Source organism: Leptodactylus fuscus, chromosome 4 (genome assembly GCF_031893055.1).
Source record: "Leptodactylus fuscus isolate aLepFus1 chromosome 4, aLepFus1.hap2, whole genome shotgun sequence".
Taxonomy (NCBI): domain Eukaryota; kingdom Metazoa; phylum Chordata; class Amphibia; order Anura; family Leptodactylidae; genus Leptodactylus; species Leptodactylus fuscus.
In genome coordinates, this window is record NC_134268.1 from 177,115,955 (window position 1) to 177,137,563 (window position 21,609).

At 43.9% G+C, this 21,609-nt stretch overlaps 1 protein-coding gene across 1 annotated transcript in view; it reads right to left on the minus strand.

Moving 5' to 3' along the window:
* TAX1BP1 (Tax1 binding protein 1) overlaps positions 1-21,609 on the minus strand; it is a 108,719-nt gene that overhangs the window by 49,722 nt on the left and 37,388 nt on the right. Inside the window, exon 5 of the mRNA XM_075271423.1 lies at positions 12,933-13,091. Within this exon, the coding sequence (XP_075127524.1) occupies positions 12,933-13,091 (159 nt within the window). The remainder of the gene's footprint in view (positions 1-12,932; positions 13,092-21,609) is intronic.

A 21,609-nucleotide genomic window follows, 5' to 3' on the forward strand; every position in this document is an offset into this window, starting at 1 on the left:
ATATAATAATGTACAGCACCATGGAATAAATATAATAATGTACAGCACCATGGAATAAATATAATGATGTATAGCACCATGGAATTAAAATAATAATGTACAGCGCCATGGAATAAATATTATAATGTACAGCACCATGGAATAAATATAATAATGTACAGCACCATAGAATTAATATCATAATGTACAGCACCATGGAATTAATGGTGCTATAAAAATAAATAAATAATATTCACAAGTGACCACCACTGGCGTGCTTACTGGTGCATACTATTTACTTGCCATAATATTATCTACATAGACCCAACAGCTCAGTCTTATTCAAGAATAAGAAAGTGGTTCCCTCATCACATCTCCCTAAAAAAGTAACCTTAGGGGTATGTTCGCACAGCAAATTTCCTCTTCTTCTGCCGCTGAAGCAACCACAGCAAGATCAAGCAGGACGCATAGTTATTCAGTTTACGTCTTTGATCTCTACCTCCTGTTAATAGGAATGGGTGACACATTCAGGGTGTAATTTGGCACTGTGTAAACTGAGGGGTTTCCACTAAAATGTATTTAAAGTGAAATGAGGAAAAAATACTGAGATAAGAAAATAAACTGAGAAGGGAAGTTACTCCAGTGTTAGGCCTCCCTGCTCATAGCTGGAAGAGTAAGGAAGAGCGCCTACCTCCCAACCAACCATATTAGATATAAAGTCACTTCCCATTGTATCACTGAACTAAAGGAGAAGGAACTAGCGTCAGGTGACAGCGTTTTCAATATAGTCAGTTGAAGGGCATGTGAAAATCACTTGGCCATATTAAAAGAGTAAAGCAGGTCATCCATTATTTTCCTCTAACTAAATCTATATGACATTGTTTCTCAGTCTCTGGATTGTAGAGGGCAGTCCCAAGTTCGAAAACCCGCTCTTTGAGGCCTATGTACACTTGTAGGCCATACGAAGAGGGGCGGTTTTCATGAGAGAACTCCTCTATAGTATGGTAAAGCAGAATGTAGATTGCTCTAAGGCAGTGGTGCTCAATGGCTCAGTAGTCAAAGATGGCTAGACAACCCCCATCTGTGAGGTTCACCAAGGAAGACCTCAGTTATGGCCATAAGCAATGGTTACTATATAACAAACACTGGCAATATTCAATATATATCCAAACCTTTAAGCAGTGCCAATGTGCATGATATACCGGTAATAAAATACCGCTATTATGAATTACAGTCAAATATCTGTAAATCTTTACAATTTCATATTTTTTCTTTTTTTTTTTTTTTTAATGAATGCAGCTGTTGACTACCGAACAAAAAGTAGGAGACCTATGTACTATGGGGGATACAAGATATACCACTCCAGCAGTCAGTCTGACACAGATAGTAACCAGGGAATCAAACTTTAAAGACATACTGTATGTACATATGGCAGGTTTGTTGCAGAAGTTTCTGAAAATCCCTCCCATACGTCGTAATGGGGTTGTGTATAGATTTGTATAGATTGCTTTAAAGGGATTCTATCATTAAAATTGTATTTTTTCTGCCTACCATGTCGTAGTAGCCTTAAGAAAGGCTATTCTTCTCCTACCTTTAGATGTCTTCTTCGGGCCGCCGTTCGGTAGAAATCCCGAATCCTGTATGCAAAGGAGTTCTCTCGCAGCACTAGGGGCAGGCCCCAGCGCTCAAACAGCACTTTTGGCGTCCCCAATGCTGCCTCCATCTTTGTCTGGAAAGGCCTCTCTTCGCGTCTTCTTCCGGAGCAGAGTTCAAACGTCTAGGTCTCGGGCAAAGCCGACTGTGCATGCCTGTGGACCACAAGAAAATGGCCGCTTAAACACTAAGTGTATGTGGCCATTTTCTTGTGGCCAGCAGGCATGCGCAGTTTGAATCCGGCGCCGGAAGAAGACGCGAAGCGAGACCCTTCCAGACGAAGATGGAGGTGGCGCTGGAGAGTTCTCTCGCAGCATTGCAGACGTCCCCAGTGCTGCGAGAGAACTCATTTGCATACCGTCAAAAACCGGGATTTCCACCAAACGGCGGGGCGGAGAAGACATCTAAAGGTAGGAGAAGAATAGCCCTTCTTAAGGCTATTCCGATGTGGTAGGCAGAAAAAATACTATTTTAATAATAGAATCCCTTTAAGCCCTATTCAAGTGAATGGGACAGTTGCAGAAGGTTCTGCACAAATGTGTCACGTGTGAATATACCTATATCTCGTGGCACTGGCTACCTGGATTTGTCTAAACATACAGCATCAATTCTGCTTATGTGGTTTCTGACGTCCTAAGACCGGAGGTCATTTGTCAGTGTGTTTGATGCAAAACAACCTGGCCATGGTTACCATGCTGAGCTCTTGGAGAAATACTGAGTCATGTCCGACAGCTTTTGTTGCTGTAAAATCCATCAAGAGGTGCGTTTCCATTTCACAACGTAAAACACAGTCCGGGGACACACATTTTAAAAAATGAACCGATGCAGTTATTTCTATGGGCACTATATATAATAAAGCAGTTGTTTCTATGGTGCCCTATATACCGGTATAATAAACCAGTCATTTCTATGGTGCACGTGTATATGCGATAAACCAGCCAGTTCTTCCCCTTGTTTTACAATTAGGCTACGTGTGTTTCGTCATCTTCACAACATTGGTGTCCTCTGTAATCTTCCTGTCATAAATGCCTAAAATCATAAAAACCCTATGTAAATGACGCCAAGTATTCCCATTAGGTGGCGAGCATCTTCAGTCTAGTCACACAGCTCACTTGCTTATTGAACCTCCGGAGAATAAAATACATCTCACAGTCCCTTTACTTCTTGATGTCAGGAGGGAGATGTCAATAAGGAGCCCTATAGACATATTTAGCTCGACATCCGGAGAAATCCCTGGATAAATGATGAATGCAAACAAAAAATAATATGTGAACAAGGCTTTATGTATTACACAAAATCTGTAATATGTTCCATAAGTACAGTCCGAGCATGCATGTTTATCCTGTAATCACCAGAGACCCGTCTGTGACTGGCTGAGCAGCCATGTTCTGGAAGCAGATGATGGCAGGGGACCAGGGAAATGTCACAAGAGACGCCGTGTTGTATTTGTGAGGTGCGTAAATTGGGTTTTTACAATTATTTTAGACCATTCCAAGACCTTTTCTTTTCATAAAATGCAAACCCTTTACACACTTCTATTGTCTGTGCTGGACAGGAAAACAAATGCACCTAATCTTATATTCTAAGCTGATAATCTCTATAGAAGAAACAAAAAGTCACTGAAGACAAAACCTTCTACATTAAAAATCTGGCATTTTATGGGGTATTTTTCATATCTTTTACTTAGTTAGGGATTTTTGCCAATGTAAGCAATCCTCAAGGGAGAAACCAAGAACAAACACAATTGTGTTCTGTCCAAGACCATGTCAAACAACATTATATCTATACGTCATTTTCAGACACACAGGCACCAAATGATCCATATACCCCCTCCATTCATAAACCCAAGAAGAGTGACCCAGAATTTTATAGAGCAGGTCTAATCGTGGGTATGAAACGGCATCTTCGGCAATGAAACTCTAGAAAACAAATAAACCTGTGTGTGTTGTGTGTGGTGGCAACAAAGACTAGGCCGTGCCCATCTCAATATCCCCTACGACTCCTTTGATACAGATCTGGTGCAGTGCAATGGATTACAAGTAGATGACGGCACATTTAATAATCGAAACGAAGGGAGAAAATTCCGCTAAAGACTTGAATATTCACGTGTGACTATATGGAGAGGAGTTGTAAAGACGCCCATAAACAGGATAAAAGTTGACTGAAATAGCTAGTCCGAGTGACAACTGATTGAAAAAGCAACACAAACGCCATGAAAACGGGAAAAATGGAAGGCTGGAAAATGTAATAATTATATGTAGTGAAAGACGATGCACATTACAGAGAGGAGTCTAGTAATGGCAGGCCCATATACATTACACAAACGAGGATGACGACGGTACTGGGACTGATAATGGAGCCCTATTGACACATTTAGCTTGTACATCAGAAGCATTCTCTGGATAAATGCTGAGTGTAAAAAAAAAAAAAAAAAAATTATGTGAACAAGGCTCTATACACTACACAGGGGCAACACTCAAAAGCTGTATAATGTACCATCAATATAAGAGCCCCAAATGACAGGTTCCACTCACTGTACAACCAAAGTACATGATCTGGGGACAACAATTCTGGGCCTGGATAATAAAGATGGCTGCTGAAAATGTGACAAAAACGCACACAACAAACTGAGGAGGTTCCCACAGATGGCAGCTTGGCCTCCGAGAGTCACTAATGTGCTAAACAGAACTACACCATATAAAATAAAGTCTGCATGTAATATTTGAGAGGTCATTCACAAAAGCAGGTGCATGGGATCGCTTAGATTTTACAAGCCATATTTTACGCACAAAGGGAAATGCCATTACATAGATATAAACTAAGACAAGGCACAAATATAATAAACCTCCATTACTCTGACACAATACATGGAATTCCCACTTAATGTTGCTAGGGCTGATTTATCGTGCCTTCTACGCCAGTTTTCTTACATAGCAGCCATAAGAATAGTCACAATTTCAAAAGCAGACAGAATACTGAGAGTAGATACAACAAGTAAGGCCGGGTTCAAAAAGAGTATTCTGGCTCGTCATTTGGTACGTAGATGCCGCGGGAGGATTTGCAAGCCATATACGCTCCCATTGTTTTCAATGGGAGCCAGTACCGTACACGCGGCGCTATTTTGCGGCCGCCGCAAAATCACGGCCGCAAAATAGCGCCGCGTGTACGGTACCGGCTCCCATTGACAACAATGGGAGCGTATACGGCCCGCAAATCCTCCCGCAGTGTCTATGTACCAAATGACGAGGCAGAATACTCCGTGTGAACCCGGCCTAAGGCTCTGCTCTCAGGTAAGGCTAGCTTAGCGGATAAGGCTAGCTTAACAAGTAAGGCTAGCTTAACAGGTAAGGCTTTGCTCACAGGTAAGGCTTTGCTCACAGGTAAGGCTAAGCTCACAGGTAAGGCTTAAGCTCACAGGTAAGGCTAAGCTCACAGGTAAGGCTAAGCTCACAGGTAAGGCTAAGCTCACAGGTAAGGCTCTGCTCACAGGTAAGGCTAAGCTCACAGGTAAGGCAAAGCTCACAGGTAAGGCTCTGCTCACAGGTAAGGCTTAAGCTCACAGGTAAGGCTCTGCTCACAGGTAAGGCTAAGCTCACAGGTAAGGCTCTGCTCACAGGTAAGGCTTAAGCTCACAGGTAAGGCTCTGCTCACAGGTAAGGCTCTGCTCACAGGTAAGGCTAAGCTCACAGGTAAGGCTAAACTCACAGGTAAGGCTAAGCTGTGTTAACAGACTGTATTCCTGATTTCTTTTTTTGGCAAAAAATAGCACTGCAAGCAACAGTTTTGTAGAATGGCTTCCAGTCAAAATGATGTAAAATGCGCAAACTGTGTTCACGAATGTCTGCCGTCCGGTCTATACAGCAGAGTGTTGTCGCAAGGGCTGTGGGTGAATTATTGCGTGGTGAATAAATGATGACCCTACCTTTATTTATACATTCCGATTCTTTATATTTCCCTTGAAAATTTGCAGATATACAGTATTACTAAGATTTTTATATTCCAATTCACACACAAAATAAAGAAAAAGAATAAAACACTGGACATGAGGTATACTGAAACATATCTTATCAGGATTTGTGGAGTTCATGTACAACAACAGTGCTCAATATATGGTTTAAAAAAAATGTATGTCAAATATTTGTAAAAAAAAAGTCAGCAAAACAGCAATTACTTTGGTCTTATTAATACAAACATCCCAAAGAATGAATAGTGCAAGGAATTCTTCACTGATTGGATGAAACGACGAGTGATCTGAACATGTAGCAAGCAGATCGCGCTTAGGCCGCTTGGCTCTCAGACTGCATTAAAAATTATTATTCCCTGTAACTTGATAAAATCTGTTGAACTTGACCCATTTAACTTGTAACTTGACCCATTTAACTTGTCTTTTTTTTTTTCTTTTTTTTTTACCAGAGGGTGTGTGATAGAGTTATTCACAATGTACCACCACTAGAGGGCAACAGAACATTACAAACTGGCCAAGTGATTTCCACCTCCCCCTCCTAATAAAATCTGATCTCTACTTCCAAGCACAGCTTACTGCAAATCCAAGGATCTAAATAGCACTACGAGGATTTCATACCCACAATTCATTTCATAAAGAGCGTCCACTGAGACGGTCTGCAACATGTAACAACACGACAAAAAATAAAATCCCGGTGACGCTTGTTTACATAAGAACGCCATATACTGCACACTGATCTATAGACTCTATGGGTGAATGTATACAGGGCTCTGGGTTTTCTGTGCAGATTTGCATGAACACAATAAGTGTCATCTACACGTTGCAGACATTTCCCATGCGAAATGCGCACCTGAGTTTCCGATTTGCAATGACTTACGAATTTCACCTTTTGCATTGGATGGTGCATTTTATGGAGCAAATAAATGGACAATAAATAGATAGAAAACTATGATGCAGTAAAGCATATTCCTGTTCTTCAGGCAATACTGCCGGGGCCTACATAAACACCAATATAAGTTGAAGAAAATGCCTAGTCCCAGTTCTATAAAGAGCAAATACACCTTTGTATGTTGTTAAATATGAAAGGTGCAATAGGAAAGGTAAAGCCATTACACGCACCCCCTGCCTTATCAGTCCTGACGTCAGCCCTGCCATAAATAAGATTTAAGAGGCCTAAGCTGACAGATGACTTAGTTTATTGCACACTATTCCACTGTAAACCATAGTTGTAATGACAATTGCGTGGCGTTCTGCCAAGTATAGGTAAGCTATCAGTGTGCGCAGCCAATGACCAGGCCGCATTGCACGACGGCGGACAGCGGGCCAGCCTTTCTGCCTTCTATTGCTTCCCTGTTGTCAGAGACGTTTGCCAGCGGGTATATTTAGCAGCTCTATATCCTGTGGACCGTGTGCACAAAGCAGTCACATCTCACCCACAGTAGCGCGGGTGTGCCATTAGCTTTATTATCACGCTACTGTTTCATGCACAAAGTACACAACAATATTGTGCAAGTAGCTTTACAGCTGTAGAAAGAGAAATTCACACCTACTCATAAAAGTCAGCATTCATTTATTACATCAGGGTATATTACGATTCCCATTAGCTATAGCTCTCATAGTACATTAAAAATAAAACTCTCTAATAAATGACCCAAAAAACCGTTTGGGAGTTGCTTTGCAATATAAGATTAGGCCGGCGTATGAGAAGATACTGGACCAAAGGGGCTAATAGTTTATGTACTGATAGCCGCACTCAGTCCGGGCTTCAAGAAAGGGGAAAAGACTGAAGAAAAGATCTTTTACAAGGATTAGTTTTTTTTATTTTGTGTTGACCAATTTTAAAACTAAATCTATAACTAAATGATGAATTTTGGACTAGTTAGGGTGCATTCACACGATGTATTTTGGCACGTAATGTGCCACGTAGACGCCGCGGGATCTTTTGCGGGCCGTGTACGCTCCCATTGTTTTCAATGGGAGCCGGTACCGTATACGTGGCGCTATTTTGCGGCCGCCGCAAAATAGTGCCGCGTATACGGTACTGGCTCCCATTGAAAACAATGGAAGCATATACGGCCCAAAAAAGATCCCGCGGCGTCTACGCGGCACATTACGTACCAAAATACATCGTGTGAACCCGGCCTTAGACACCATGCACAGAAACATGGCCCTATACCACACCACCATCTGAACTGTCTCCCCCTCACCTTCTGTCTCTATCCCTCTTCCCTCATAGATTGTGCCAGTCGGTCACTGTTAGTATTGTATCTGTTTGTATATTTTGTGTATTGTATGTAACCCCCAAATGTAAAGCATCATGGAATTAATGGGGCTATATAAATAACAATAATAAATATACCTGTGCCTTTTGGGGATTGAGCTCACTTAGACCCAGTTCACATCTGCATTCCGAGATTCCGTTCTCCTGTCCGCATGAAGCAAGCAGCACTTTTCTCTCTGCATTTTTCATGCGGAAACCACCTGGACCCCATTATAGTCTATGGGGTCTGCAGGTTTCCTACGTTAACCGCTTTTTTATGCAGATTAGGTTTCTGTTCGGGGATCTGCTTGCGGACCATGGAAAACCATGCGCAGATATGAACCAGGCCTTATGAAACATATGGGTCTGTGGTGTCACAGACAGCACATATATCATATACATCTACATCATCTCACTGACTTTGCCTATACACCATTTATGTGCACCTAGGCTCTCTCATTATTCATAGCTTTGTATCAAGCGCCATACACTTACAGCATATTTAACATTATATCAAATTTTCATCCACAGTACACTGTATGCACATGAGGGACACATATTTCTGCCATTATTTGGCTAATATTGTACATTTTACCAGTGTTTCCTTCTGCTGACTTCATCTCTAGCTTTCAGTTTTCCCTGAGCTGGTGGGTATATACTAAGCTACTCTGATGTCAGCATACACTGCACACAGAAAGCAGAGGAGAAGCTGCTTATTTAAATCTCAACTCAGAAGCTGCAGGGTCCTACTGCATTACAGAGAATACTGACCTGTGGTGTACATTGGGTGAGACAGTAACTGTCTGTACCCGTGTCTCTCACCCAGGTCCTGCTAAGTTCTCCCCATTCCCATAGGCTTCTATTGTAAACTGTAATCAGATTCCCCTGCAAGCTTCAGTCTGGCTCGTGTAAGATGGACTAAGCAAGAACTTTCCACTGAATGCCAATTGGAAGAGGCTTGAAAAAAAAGTCACATGTGAGTAAAAGGAAGTAGTGGGTTTTCTTTGTTTATTCTTTAATCATCATCAATGTATGACCTCCACAAGAAAATGGCGCTCGGGTATGGAGATTTCAATTCCAAACCGCTGGAAGCGGTAACTTGCAGGGAGAAGGAGGACTAAATTAGAGCAGAAGCAACAGACGTGGGCGTGAGCAAGGTATGACGCGGGGGGGCTGTACAAAATGGCTATGGTGCAAGGAGGGGCTAATCTGTTTTACTGGTATGTTATTAAAATGGGGGGGGGGGGTCTTTTCTAAAATGATTAACAGCACCTGATTAGCCTTTTTAAAGGGTATTCAGTCATATAATTATCCAAATGGCGAAAATCTATTGATAGAGCCCCTTTAAAAACCGCTGAAGATTGTTATTATGTGCTAACAACAGTTGGTGCAGCAGCGGCTAGACGCCATACTGGCTCCCATAAATGGAGGCTATAATCTGCTGGCGGTGAATCACAGGGTTACTACCAGGCCATATAAAGAGGAGAAGACTCTTTACATATAAGTGATTATAAGTTATGAGGTTCTTTAGTAAGATCACTGAAGTTGATCCACTGCAATGAGTTCTTGAAGGGGATACCCAACATTATTTTTAAACCAGGGGACCTTAAATGTTGTTTGAGAGTGTTACTAGCAAAAATGTTTTCTTTATTTTTTTTACTTCCAGGGTTGGAGCCTGAAAAGAACCAGATGAACGGTCTTCTTCTTCCTCTCCCTGTCCCACAAGTCTTCTCAGCTATACTGCCATCTACTATAAAGGCGCTGAACTTTCCCTGACAAACAGAACAAAAAACGGCGTCACTATGGAGGTATGTGAGTGTGGGGAGGATGACTGAGCATGTGCGTCCACCGGCACTCTGCTCATTAGGTGGACGTGCATACTGCTGTACACTATAAAGCTGGGCCAGTGCCATATACTATTTTTTTCAATATCTATACAATGTATATATTTAAAGAGGTTTTTTTGAATCATTTATTAAGTAAATAGTGCAGCTCGTGGGGCCGTGAGGCCTGTTCCTGGCTGTAGCAGTCGTCTCCTGACACATAGCCCAGGGACCTGTATACAGACAAATGCAGCTGCTGTGGGCTGAGACTCTGGGTAAGGCAAGTACTAGTTTGTTACGTTAATGGCCCCATTAATCCCAGTATTAAATAATAAAAATAGGAGTTGGACAGCCCCTTTAATGATGGGACCTTAAAAAAAATACCCCATTGTTTTGGGTCTACAGCACAAGGACATATTAAACCATCTTAATGGAAACGCTCCTTCTAGCTCTTCCCACCTCCTTAAAGACCATCATTATATATATTGCCACTATATAAGTAATGGTATACTAAGGTTATGGATAGCCCACCATGGCATGATTTCTCATGTTACGTTGCACAATTTTCATGTAGGACTACAACCGGTGGCTCACCCATTGTTAGGTAACTAAACTCCCAGCAGTCTTGCCAGCCTACAATGTTGTAGTCATCGTAGGAACCGGAGTAGCAATGCAAACTGAGAAGCACAGGCCGCAGAGCTCCGGTGTAATGCTACAAAGCCTTCCTGCCAGCAGCCCCTTCCCCCATGGGAGTACATCTGGAAATGGTTGTGATCCAAGCCTGGTACCAAAATCCTGAAGCTTTCTAATAGTTTTACAACATAAAAGCCAAAGTGGCTGGAGGTTAATAGAATTAACCTGTACTCTGTAAACACACAACTCATGCACCTTATACTATATAGCTTGTCATCATCTCATTCAGCTCCAGTCCGAGTTTCAAAGAAAAGCAGCACACCTTCCGAGAAAGCCCCTGAAGCAGCCCAGCACAGAGTCGCATCAATGGGCTGAGAGGGATAAAAGGGAAATGTGATTTTGTGTACAATGTACTTCATGCCTATGGACTCTACATTATTATGTTACCTATTTCTATGGACTCCTAGTATATCTTCTCTTCTCAGCATATGTGTGTCTAAATCTGTAATATATTACTGTGTATTATCCTGTATCTGTATTACTATGCTGCTGTAACATGCTGAAATTTCCCCAATGTGGGACTATTAAAGGATTATCTGATCTTATCGCTTACATCAGGCAGTGTTGAGGACATCTAAGCATGAATATTTACTGTGGAGGCCCATAACCAAATCTCACTGATGTCAATGAAAATTTCCCTACCAAATACACTCATTTGTTTTGGTGCACAGTATAGAAATCGGGAACTTGGAAAAACCTGCTTATTAGATTCATATATAATATAGGATTATATAACATTCATCTATTCTGATCTATCCATCTATATAATGTTTTAGTTATTTATTACATATACTGTGTATATTTCCAGGGGTCTGACAACTAGAAGAGATTCCCATCTCAGTACAGAGCAGCACTGGTCAGAAAGGGGGACTAGTCCTCCTTAGGGGGACATGGTCTGTGCAGGCCACCTTACAGTGTGTAGAATTTACTAGGAATTCTGGGAAAGAAATAGCTTATCTGCATATTCATTTCCCAATGCTATATGGTAACATTATATGAGCAATAGAAGGCAAGTAAAACAGTGAATTTTTCAGCCCCCACTGTGTTTTTATACTGCCCTCTCCACTGATGTAGCTGGCACCACTGCTGCAGAGTGGACAGGACTATCACTTTAATAGGAGCTCACAGCAGCAGCTTTCAGCACGCAGAGTCAGCTGATCGGTGCGGGGTCGGGGGGTTAGATGCCCACTCTTCACATACCAATGCCAATTAAAGTTTAGTAGTGGTCCAACGCCCAGGCCCCTGGCTGTTTGAAGAGGCTACAGCGACTATATCTGGTATCGAGCGCAATCCAATTACTTGAATGGGACTGCGCTGTGATCAGGGCATGTGACCAATGAATGTGACATCACATGGCCTGTGAAGCGCCTTCAAACAACGGATTCATGGGAATTCAGCTGTTTGATCCAATTGCTCATAGAGAAAGAGTTCCAACTGTGCTGAAATGCGTGACGCAGCTATACTGAAGACTGCAAAGGGTTAGACTTGGTGGTAAAAGGTCCTCCTTATAGAGAATCTAATGCACCCTCTGAATAGTGCCCAATCTCCCAGTCACTGTGCTGAGACATGCGCTGTGTGGCAATCTCACCAGCTATTGCCATAACCGGCCTAGAGACATTTCATTTAAAGGGGTTGTCCCATCACAAGGATCCTATCTATACTGCTTGTTAATGTGGATTTAAGACTTTTCCTAAATACATTGCTTCAGTAAAACTGCTTTGTTTGTCCACTATCTTACTTTATTCAATTCTTTGTGGCCACAGCCCTGACCTAGCTGCTCAAAAGTCAAGTGATGTATCTGCTGCTCTCAGGGGGAGGGAGGAGGGGCTAAGTGCAGGGAGAGAGCCTGTGTATCTAGCTAATCCTGTGTCTACACCATGTGACCTACCTTCCTGCTATCAGATAGGGGAGAGGAGCTGCTTTCATTTCTTCTGTTCTCCCAGTTATCAGGCTAGCTAATTCAATTGTGTTCATTATGGCAGAGACAGGCAGTCTCTGTATGTAACACAGAATGGAGTTGCTGCTGCCTGTACTTCATAGTCCAATATGGGTGGGCGGAGCTACATGCTAATTTGCGGGTGGAGCTAAACGACAAGTTGCATGTGAAACCCCACCCACCAAATGATGCAAGAAACCAGGAAGAAAGAAGATTTTACAGCAGTGAATACTGGTGAGTATGCAACGTGGGAATACCCCTTTGAGTACACAGCTGCTATGGCCAGGACCATATGATGAGAGACATAACAGTTAGCACATGGCCATGCCTTTAAGTAAATGACTAGTGTCTCCTGTACAATACCATGAACATATTTTGATGAGCTGTATAATTTTATACACAGAAAGGAAAGACAAAAGTCCTGCACCAGTTACGTAAATGAAGTACAAACATTTTTGTTCAGGAGACGTCAAACTCCAGCAAAGAACGTTGCCCTCACGTATTTGGCAAAGATGCCTTTAATTGTAACACGAATGCTATAAGTAAGGGCACATTTGCTGCAAACATTTCGGCGACCTCCCTGATAGGGTATCATGTAATTCTACATCTCTACGACAGACTTACATCTCGCTCTGCGATATACTGGTCAGAACGCTCTCTCTCACACATCAGGGCACTTTCCAGTCGCTCCACCTCTTGCCGGAGCTGGGTTGTTTCTTTCTCCAGTACCGCGGTTATCTTCAGCAATTCCTCTTTTTCTTTCATAGTTTTTTCTATTTTTAGCTGAAATTATTAAGAGCAATGATCATTAACCCCTTAAAGGCCAGGCTTGGTGGGCTCATAATCAGGCTGTAAATGGTTTCATTTTGTCGTCACATTTGTATTTTTTTCTTTTTATTGGGGTGGCTGCTACGGCTCAACTCCAATTGAAGACAATGGATGCTGATCTGCAGTACCGCTGCCCGACCACTACAGGGCACACAACTGACTACTTCCAGCTCTGTGCAGTGTATAAGACAGGCACTGGCTGATCGGTGTTGGAGTTGCTGGGCGCCACCACACCAATCACATATTCTTGGCCAACCCTTTAACTATCACACCCAATCCATACTTTAAGGACAGGCAATATTGCCAAGCTGAATGGAAGAAGCATGATCAGTGGTTTACTACTCTGAAGTAAAGGGACGCGAGAAGAAAGAACAGGATAAGCGTGCCCTTTAAGGTGAATTGGGAATTTCTTTTCACAAATATCCCGGACAATGAATGTCTATTTATTTCCATAAATGGAGATCTCTGAAATGTAATAAAATGGAAAACATACCATTAGTCCTTTGGTTTCAGATTTACAGTCTATACTTAGTCTTCTGGTGCTAGGATACAGTTTCAGAGACATGTTGTGCAGTGATGGGATGAAGTTTAGGGAGATGCATTTGTTGGGAATGGTTTCACTTAGTCTTATCCCATCTTCAGATCTTAGACAAAGGGTAGTGGAAAAGTGACTGATGATGAAAAGTCTGGGGGTACTGTCCAGTCCAAGTTCAGTCACTTACCTGGGAGCTTCGTTTACACCAAAAAATATGACAATTTGGGTGAATTTATTGGCTTGCAATGCCAATGCATCTTAAACCATGTTGTGCCCTCATTAGATAAAATGTGTAAAACTGACAAACTAACAAATGTGGTGTCCAGCACGTATGTCCCAGCTAGAGTGGGGTCTGGGAGAATACATAGAAAAGAGGCATTACCACCATACAAACACATGTCCATGTTATTCTGTAGCCTCCTCATGGGCTACACATACAAAAATAGTTACGGTATATTGTAAGAATTTCCTTTTTTAGTTTCGATTTTCCTACTTCTTTACATGTCTAGCACACAGTCAGATACCATGTAAAGTGGATTGACTATGTGTAAAGGGTGTCTGTCAGCAGTAAGAGGACGTCCATACTACAGTTAGTAGTGCCCACTGCTAGCGTCCATTACAAAATGTTAACGGACACTCACAGATCCGCCATAAATACGTTAAAATCCCATTGAAATCAATGAGATTTTTATCTGCTGTCTGTTAATGTCCGTTTAGCCCAAAAGCGTCATAACTAGAGATGAGCGAACAGTGTTCTATCGAACTCATGTTCGATCGGATATTAGGCTGTTCGGCATGTTCGAATCGAATCGAACACCGCGTGGTAAAGTGCGCCATTACTCGATTCCCCTCCCACCTTCCCTGGCGCCTTTTTTGCTCCAATAACAGCACAGGGTAGGTGGGACAGGAACTACGACACCGGTGACGTTGAAAAAAGTAGGCAAAACCCATTGGCTGCCGAAAACATGTGACCTCTAATTTAAAAGAACAGCGCCGCCCAGCTTCGCGTCATTCTGAGCTTGCAATTCACCGGGGACGGAGGTTTCCGTCCAGTTAGCTAGGGCTTAGATTCTGGGTAGGCAGGGACAGGCTAGGATAGGAAGGAGAAGACAACCAACAGCTCTTATAAGAGCTAAATTCCAGGGAGAAGCTTGTCAGTGTAACGTGGCACTGACGGGCTCAATCGCCGCAACCCAGCTTTCCCAGGATCCTGAATGGAATACACTGTCAGTGTATTCCCGTATACCCGATATATACCCCCGATACCCGTTCCAACGGTGTGCCCCCCCACCTTCACCCCAGAAATACCCTGCAAGTCCCCTAGCAATAGGATTGGGGCTATATACACCCACTATTTTTGCTACTGCCATATAGTGCCATTGTCTCACTGGGAATTCAAAGAATATATTGGGCTTACATATAACTTCAATTCCAGGGAGAAGCTTGTCAGTGTAACGTGGCACTGACGGGCTCAATCGCCGCAACCCAGCTTTCCCAGGATCCTGAATGGAACACACTGACAGTGTATTCCCGTATACCCCATATATACACCCCAAATCCCCGTTCCAATGGTGTGCCCCCCCACCTTCACCTCAGAAATACCCTGCAAGTCCCCTAGCAATAGAATTGGGGCTATATACACCCACAATTTTTGCTACTGGTATATAGTGCCATTGTCTGACTGGGAATTCAAAGAATATATTGGGGTGACGTGCACCCACAATTTTTGCTACTGCTATACAGTGCCATTGTCTCACTGGGAATTCAAAGAATATATGGGGGTTATGTGCACCCACAATTTTTAATACTGGTATACAGTGCCATTGTCTGACTGGGAATTCAAAGAATATATGGGGGTTACGTGCACCCACAATTTTTAATACTGCTATACAGTGCCATTGTCTGACTGGGAATTCAAAGAATATATGGGGGTTACGTGCACCCACAATTTTTAATACTGCTATACAGTTCCTTTGTCTCACTGGGAATTCAAAGAATATATGGGGGTTATGTGCACCCACAATTTTTAATACTGGTATACAGTGCCATTGTCTGACTGGGAATTCAAAGAATATATGGGGGTTATGTGCACCCACAATTTTTAATACTGGTATACAGTGCCATTGTCTGACTGGGAATTCAAAGAATATATTGGGGTTATGTGCACCCACAATTTTTAATACTGGTATACAGTGCCATTGTCTGACTGGGAATTCAAAGAATATATGGGGGTTATGTGCACCCACAATTTTTACTACTGGTATACAGTGCCATTGTCTGACTGGGAATTCAAAGAATATATTGGGGTGACGTGCACCCACAATTTTTGCTACTGCTATACAGTTCCATTGTCTCACTGGGAATTCAAAGAATATATGGGGGTTATGTGCACCCACAATTTTTAATACTGGTATACAGTGCCATTGTCTGACTGGGAATTCAAAGAATATATGGGGGTTATGTGCACCCACAATTTTTAATACTGGTATATAGTGCCATTGTCTGACTGGGAATTCAAAGAATATATGGGGGTTACGTGCACCCACAATTTTTAATACTGGTATACAGTGCCATTGTCTGACTGGGAATTCAAAGAATATATGGGGGTTATGTGCACCCACAATTTTTAATACTGCTATACAGTGCCATTGTCTGACTGGGAATTCAAAGAATATATGGGGGTTATGTGCACCCACAATTTTTAATACTGGTATACAGTGCCATTGTCTGACTGGGAATTCAAAGAATATATGGGGGTTATGTGCACCCACAATTTTTACTACTGGTATACAGTGCCATTGTCTGACTGGGAATTCAAAGAATATATTGGGGTGACGTGCACCCACAATTTTTACTACTGGTATACAGTTCCATTGTCTCACTGGGAATTCAAAGAATATATGGGGGTTATGTGCACCCACAATTTTTAATACTGGTATACAGTGCCATTGTCTGACTGGGAATTCAAAGAATATATTGGGGTTATGTGCACCCACAATTTTTACTACTGGTATATAGTGCCATTGTCTGACTGGGAATTCAAAAAATATATGGGGGTTATGTGCACCCACAATTTTTAATACTGCTATACAGTTCCTTTGTCTCACTGGGAATTCAAAGAATATATGGGGGTTACGTGCACCCACAATTTTTGCTACTGCTATACAGTTCCATTGTCTCACTGGGAATTCAAAGAATATATGGGGGTTATGTGCACCCACAATTTTTAATACTGGTATACAGTGCCATTGTCTGACTGGGAATTCAAAGAATATATGGGAGTTACGTGCACCCACAATTTTTAATACTGCTATACAGTGCCATTGTCTGACTGGGAATTCAAAGAATATATGGGGGTTATGTGCACCCACAATTTTTAATACTGGTATACAGTGCCATTGTCTCACTGGGAATTCCACAAATAATTTGGGGATTCATTCACCCTACATCTCAGGCTCTTGCCATATTCACCCAGGTTGTCAGTGCTGCACCAGCTCGTTCCCAGACAGCTCGGCCCGAAAAACGCGTTACCTATATAGAGGATTTGGACAATGAAGACAACATGTTCTAAATCTAATGTCTGCACCTTCTCCAGAATTAAAATAAAGGCAGCGTTTAACTTTCAAATAGCACTGCACAAAGGAAGAGCTTATCAGCTTGTCTCATGACATGCTACTGAAAAGTTTCATTTGTGTATCTTAATGTAAATATAGTTGTATAAGCTTTTTGGGTTTTAGGCACTGCCAAGTTATTTATTACCACCCGCTCCCTTATAATGATGATGACGCCAAAGTCACTGTGGGTGTTCAGAGCTCACAGCTTTGGGTGACATTTGTCTTGCTCTCTGTCGGTACCAGCTGTCTTTTTGGATACCGTAAAGTTATGTTGACTTTATTAACAGCTATAGAAGCTTTAGCCAGGTTGTGACGGTGTGTAACCCTAACAACACTAAGTGGGATACACATTAATAGTCAGTCTATGTACGCTAAACGTATCACTGAAGTAATTTTTTTTCCCTCTCCCCTAATATAAGAAAGGAACAGACATTAGACCTAGACCGGGGTTCGAGGCTTGAAAAAATCCAGTATTATTTGTTCTTCATGATGTGAAATATGTGTTGAAAAGCAACCCAAGATGAAGTCAGCCATGTGTGCCAGTGTGTTACTTGGCATGCCTTTGCTGGCCCCAACTGTAAGGGTCACTCTCCATTTCCTCCATTTTCCACTCCCCTTCACACCATTTGTGGTGAAGCAATGGGATGCACTGAAGTGCACCCTCTAGCCTCGTGTGGGATAGGGACATCAGATGCCACTCCAACCCCCTCGTCTTCCTCCGCCAGCCAACGGTGCGAAGATGAGAGGAGTGTGCTCTGAATGTTTTCTGCCTAGCAGAGGCTAGTTCTCACTTACGAAAATGGCCCCACTTTGACCTGTATATCAGGCACAATGGTGTAGGTTTCAAAGAAACATGGCACCAACAAGTTGGAAAACGTGGGCCATGCGTGGACCGTGTTTGAGTCTGGCAAGCTCCAGATCTGCTACCAGGTTCCAGCCATTATCACAGGCGCAAAAATGCCAGGCCCCAGGTGTAGCAGGAAAAAAAAATGCCATCTCAGCCAGGATGGCATCCCTGACCTCGGAGGCACTGTGCTGTCTGTCCCCCAAGCTGATCAGTTTCAGCACGGCCTACTGACATCTCCCCATGCCAGTGTTACAGTGTTTTCCGCTAGTAGCTGGGGTGGAGGTTGCAGCTTCGTAGGGTTTCAGTCTACTCCTGCCATGAATTTTGGCCTGGGAGAGGAGATAGGCCACCCCAGTTTGCACCCGGGGAACAGACTCCACCACATTCACCCTGCCTGTCATTAAAGATAAGCACTGCAGCATCCCTGACCACAGGCGCTTGTCCATGTGTCGGTGGTCAAGTGGACCTTGCAGCAAAGCGCAGAGCTCTGGGCCCGATTGATGTTATGGGACACATGCAGGCGCAAGGCAGAGACAGCACACCAAGAGAAGTAGTAACGGCTAGGCCCAGCATAGGGAGGTGCCCCAGCTGCCATCTGCTGACGGAAGGCCTGGGTCTCCAGAAGCATAAACAAACACCAACATCTCCAGGGCCAGCAGTTTATCGATGAGGCTGTTACAGGCTTGGGCATGGGGGTGGGTTGTATTGTACTTCTGCCTGCAATGAAAAGCTTGGGAAATGTGGAGTGGCTGGGAAGAGGCGCATGATGGTGCAGGCCAAAAGGGCGCATGAGGGTGAACTCCCCAATGTGTCAGAGATAGGTGTGTAGGTGTCCTTGCATCATATACTTGCACCATATTTGGCTTTGGAAGTTAATTTTGTGCCAAAAAGTGGTTAAGACAGCGATCCCTCAGCTACTCCCGTTACACTGTCTATTGAAGTTACCATCTGTGGAAGTGGACCACCATTTCTAAGATCCCAAAGGAAGCAGGCAAGAGATGTGCAGTTCAGAAAAAAAGATGAGAAAATAAGTTTAGGCTGTAGAGCACAGAGGGATCGGAGAGGACAGAGCTGGTGTCGGCCAGGTATTCCCACAACATGCGCCTATACTTGTCCCTCCTGGTGACACTAGGCCCCTGAGTGGCAGTAATTTGTCCAGGGGGGCCATTAACGTGTTCCAGACCTAGGAATAAGTCTTCCAACAGGGTAGAGTTTTGCATGCCTTTGCTTCTACCCACTGTTTTTGCTGCTTAGCTTCCCTCCACATCTACTCTGCTTTCACCCCTAAACATCACCCCAGTTTATGCCTTTGCTTCTACCCAGGTTTTTTGTTGATTTAGCTTCCCTCTACATCTACACTGCTTTAGCCCCTAGACATCACCCCTGTCCATGTGGGGTCGGTGGCCTCGTCATCCACCAACTCCTCTTCCAATTGCGCACTGCCCCCTTACTGCAAACCGCACATGACCACAGCTTGCCTTGATGGCAACTGTGTCTCATGATCCCCACTTAGGTCCAGACAAGTCGGTGGCGGGTCCAAAACCCCAAAATTGGAAGGAAATGGCAGATGCTGCAGTATTTCTAACACCTGTTCCTGGTGCTCGGGCCTGGTCTGTGTTGTACCCTGCACCCTGCTTAACGCATCTGCCATATCCGAAGTTGTGCTGAGCGCATGCTAATGTTTCGTGTCCAGTGCAATGGATGGGATGGGATTTCACATAAGTCTGCCACCCATGGCCACTCATGGTTGAGCAACTGAGGGAGTTGACTTTGACGAACCCGAGGGTTTTGGAGTTGGAACTACATCAAAGGTCTGTGCTGCTCACACACTCTGCTCAACACATGATATGTTTAGTGCCAGCAGTGTGGAGACGTCGCACAACAGCCGTTGTTCCAGCAGGTACAGGCGTTGTAGGAGTGCATAGAGGCTAGCAGCGGCAACTATACACTTTAAAAACTATCCGCACAAGCGCCACACTTTCACCAGTAGCTCAGGAACATTGGGGTACCTTTTTCAAAAGATTAGCAGCAATGAGTTAAAAACGTGGCCCAGGCATGGAATATGTTGCAGGCTGCCAAGCTACAGAGCCAATCCCAGGTTATGGCCATTATCACACATGACAACATGCCTGGGCCCAGGTGCAGTGGCAAAAACCACATTGCCGTCTCATCGAGGATGGCATGACTCACTTTGTAGGCAGTGTGCTGTCTGGCCCCCAAGCTGATGAGCTTCAGCACGGCCCGCTGACGTCTCCCCACACCAGTGTTGCAGCGTTTCCAGCTCGTAGCTGGGGTCAATTTAACAGCGGAGGAGGGTGGTGTTTCAGCCCTCCTCCCAGGAATGTTGTGTGGGGAGACAAGTCAGGCCACCACATTTTGCGACCCGGTCCACGCCTCAACTACATTCAACCACTGTGCCCAAATTGAAAGGTAGCGTCCCTGTCCGCATGCACTTGTCCATTCGTAACTGGTCACATGGAACTTTAGGGCTAAGCGCTGAATTTAGGGACCGCCTCATGTTTGGGGGAAAGTGCTGGTGTGGACGGCACAGTGCGGTGGCGCAGTAGACACTCTGCCCAAAAAGGGCAGAGTGTCCCCCAGCCGGGATTCCAACATCTCCTGGGCCAGATTTCTTGAGATGAGGCCGTTGAAGCCTTGGGCATGTGGGTGGGTTGCGCTGTACTTTAGCATGAAATGAAAGGCTTGGGAGATGGGGAGTTGCTGGGAAGAGGCGCATGATGGCGCGGGCAAAAGGAGAAATGGCAGGAAAAGGTGAGGATAAGGGTGAACTCCCCAAAGTGTCAGAGGCAGATGTGGAGGTGTCCTGGCTCCTGGTCTGGACTGCAGCGCCAGCCCTGTCAACAGTGTAAGAGGCAGTGGCCGCCAGGCCAAACGACGATTATCCTGCGCTTGCTCTCACCCACTGAGCCCAGGGCTTGCCTTCCAAATGATGGCACCCGCAAGAGGTGGTGAGATTCCTCTCCGCAGATCTCCAAACCATCTTGGACTTGCAAATTGCACTAAATTTGTCATGTAACTGACATGTATATGATGAGTCTATCCATTGTCTGTTCATTTTGGTGAAAGTCAGCCTGTCAGCTGACAGACAGCTGTGCTTGTCAGTGATGATGTCACCGGCTGCTTGTACCCCCAGTTTTTGCTGCTTAGCTTGCCTCCACATCCACACTGCTTTTGCCCCTACACATCACCCCTATCCATGCCTGTGCCTCTAGCCATAAGTCTGCCACCCATGGAAACTCATGGTGCAGAAAGTGAGGGAGCTGACTCTGAGGAACCCTTGGGTTTTGTAGCTGGTACTCCATCAAAGGTCTCTGCTGCTCACACACCCTGCTGAACATACGGTATCTAGGGTTAGAGCGTGTGGTGACCTCGCACAACAGTAGGTGCTTCAGGCAGATGTAGGCCTTGCTGGAGTGTATTGCGGCTAGCTCCAGGTACTGTAGACTTGGGAAAGTG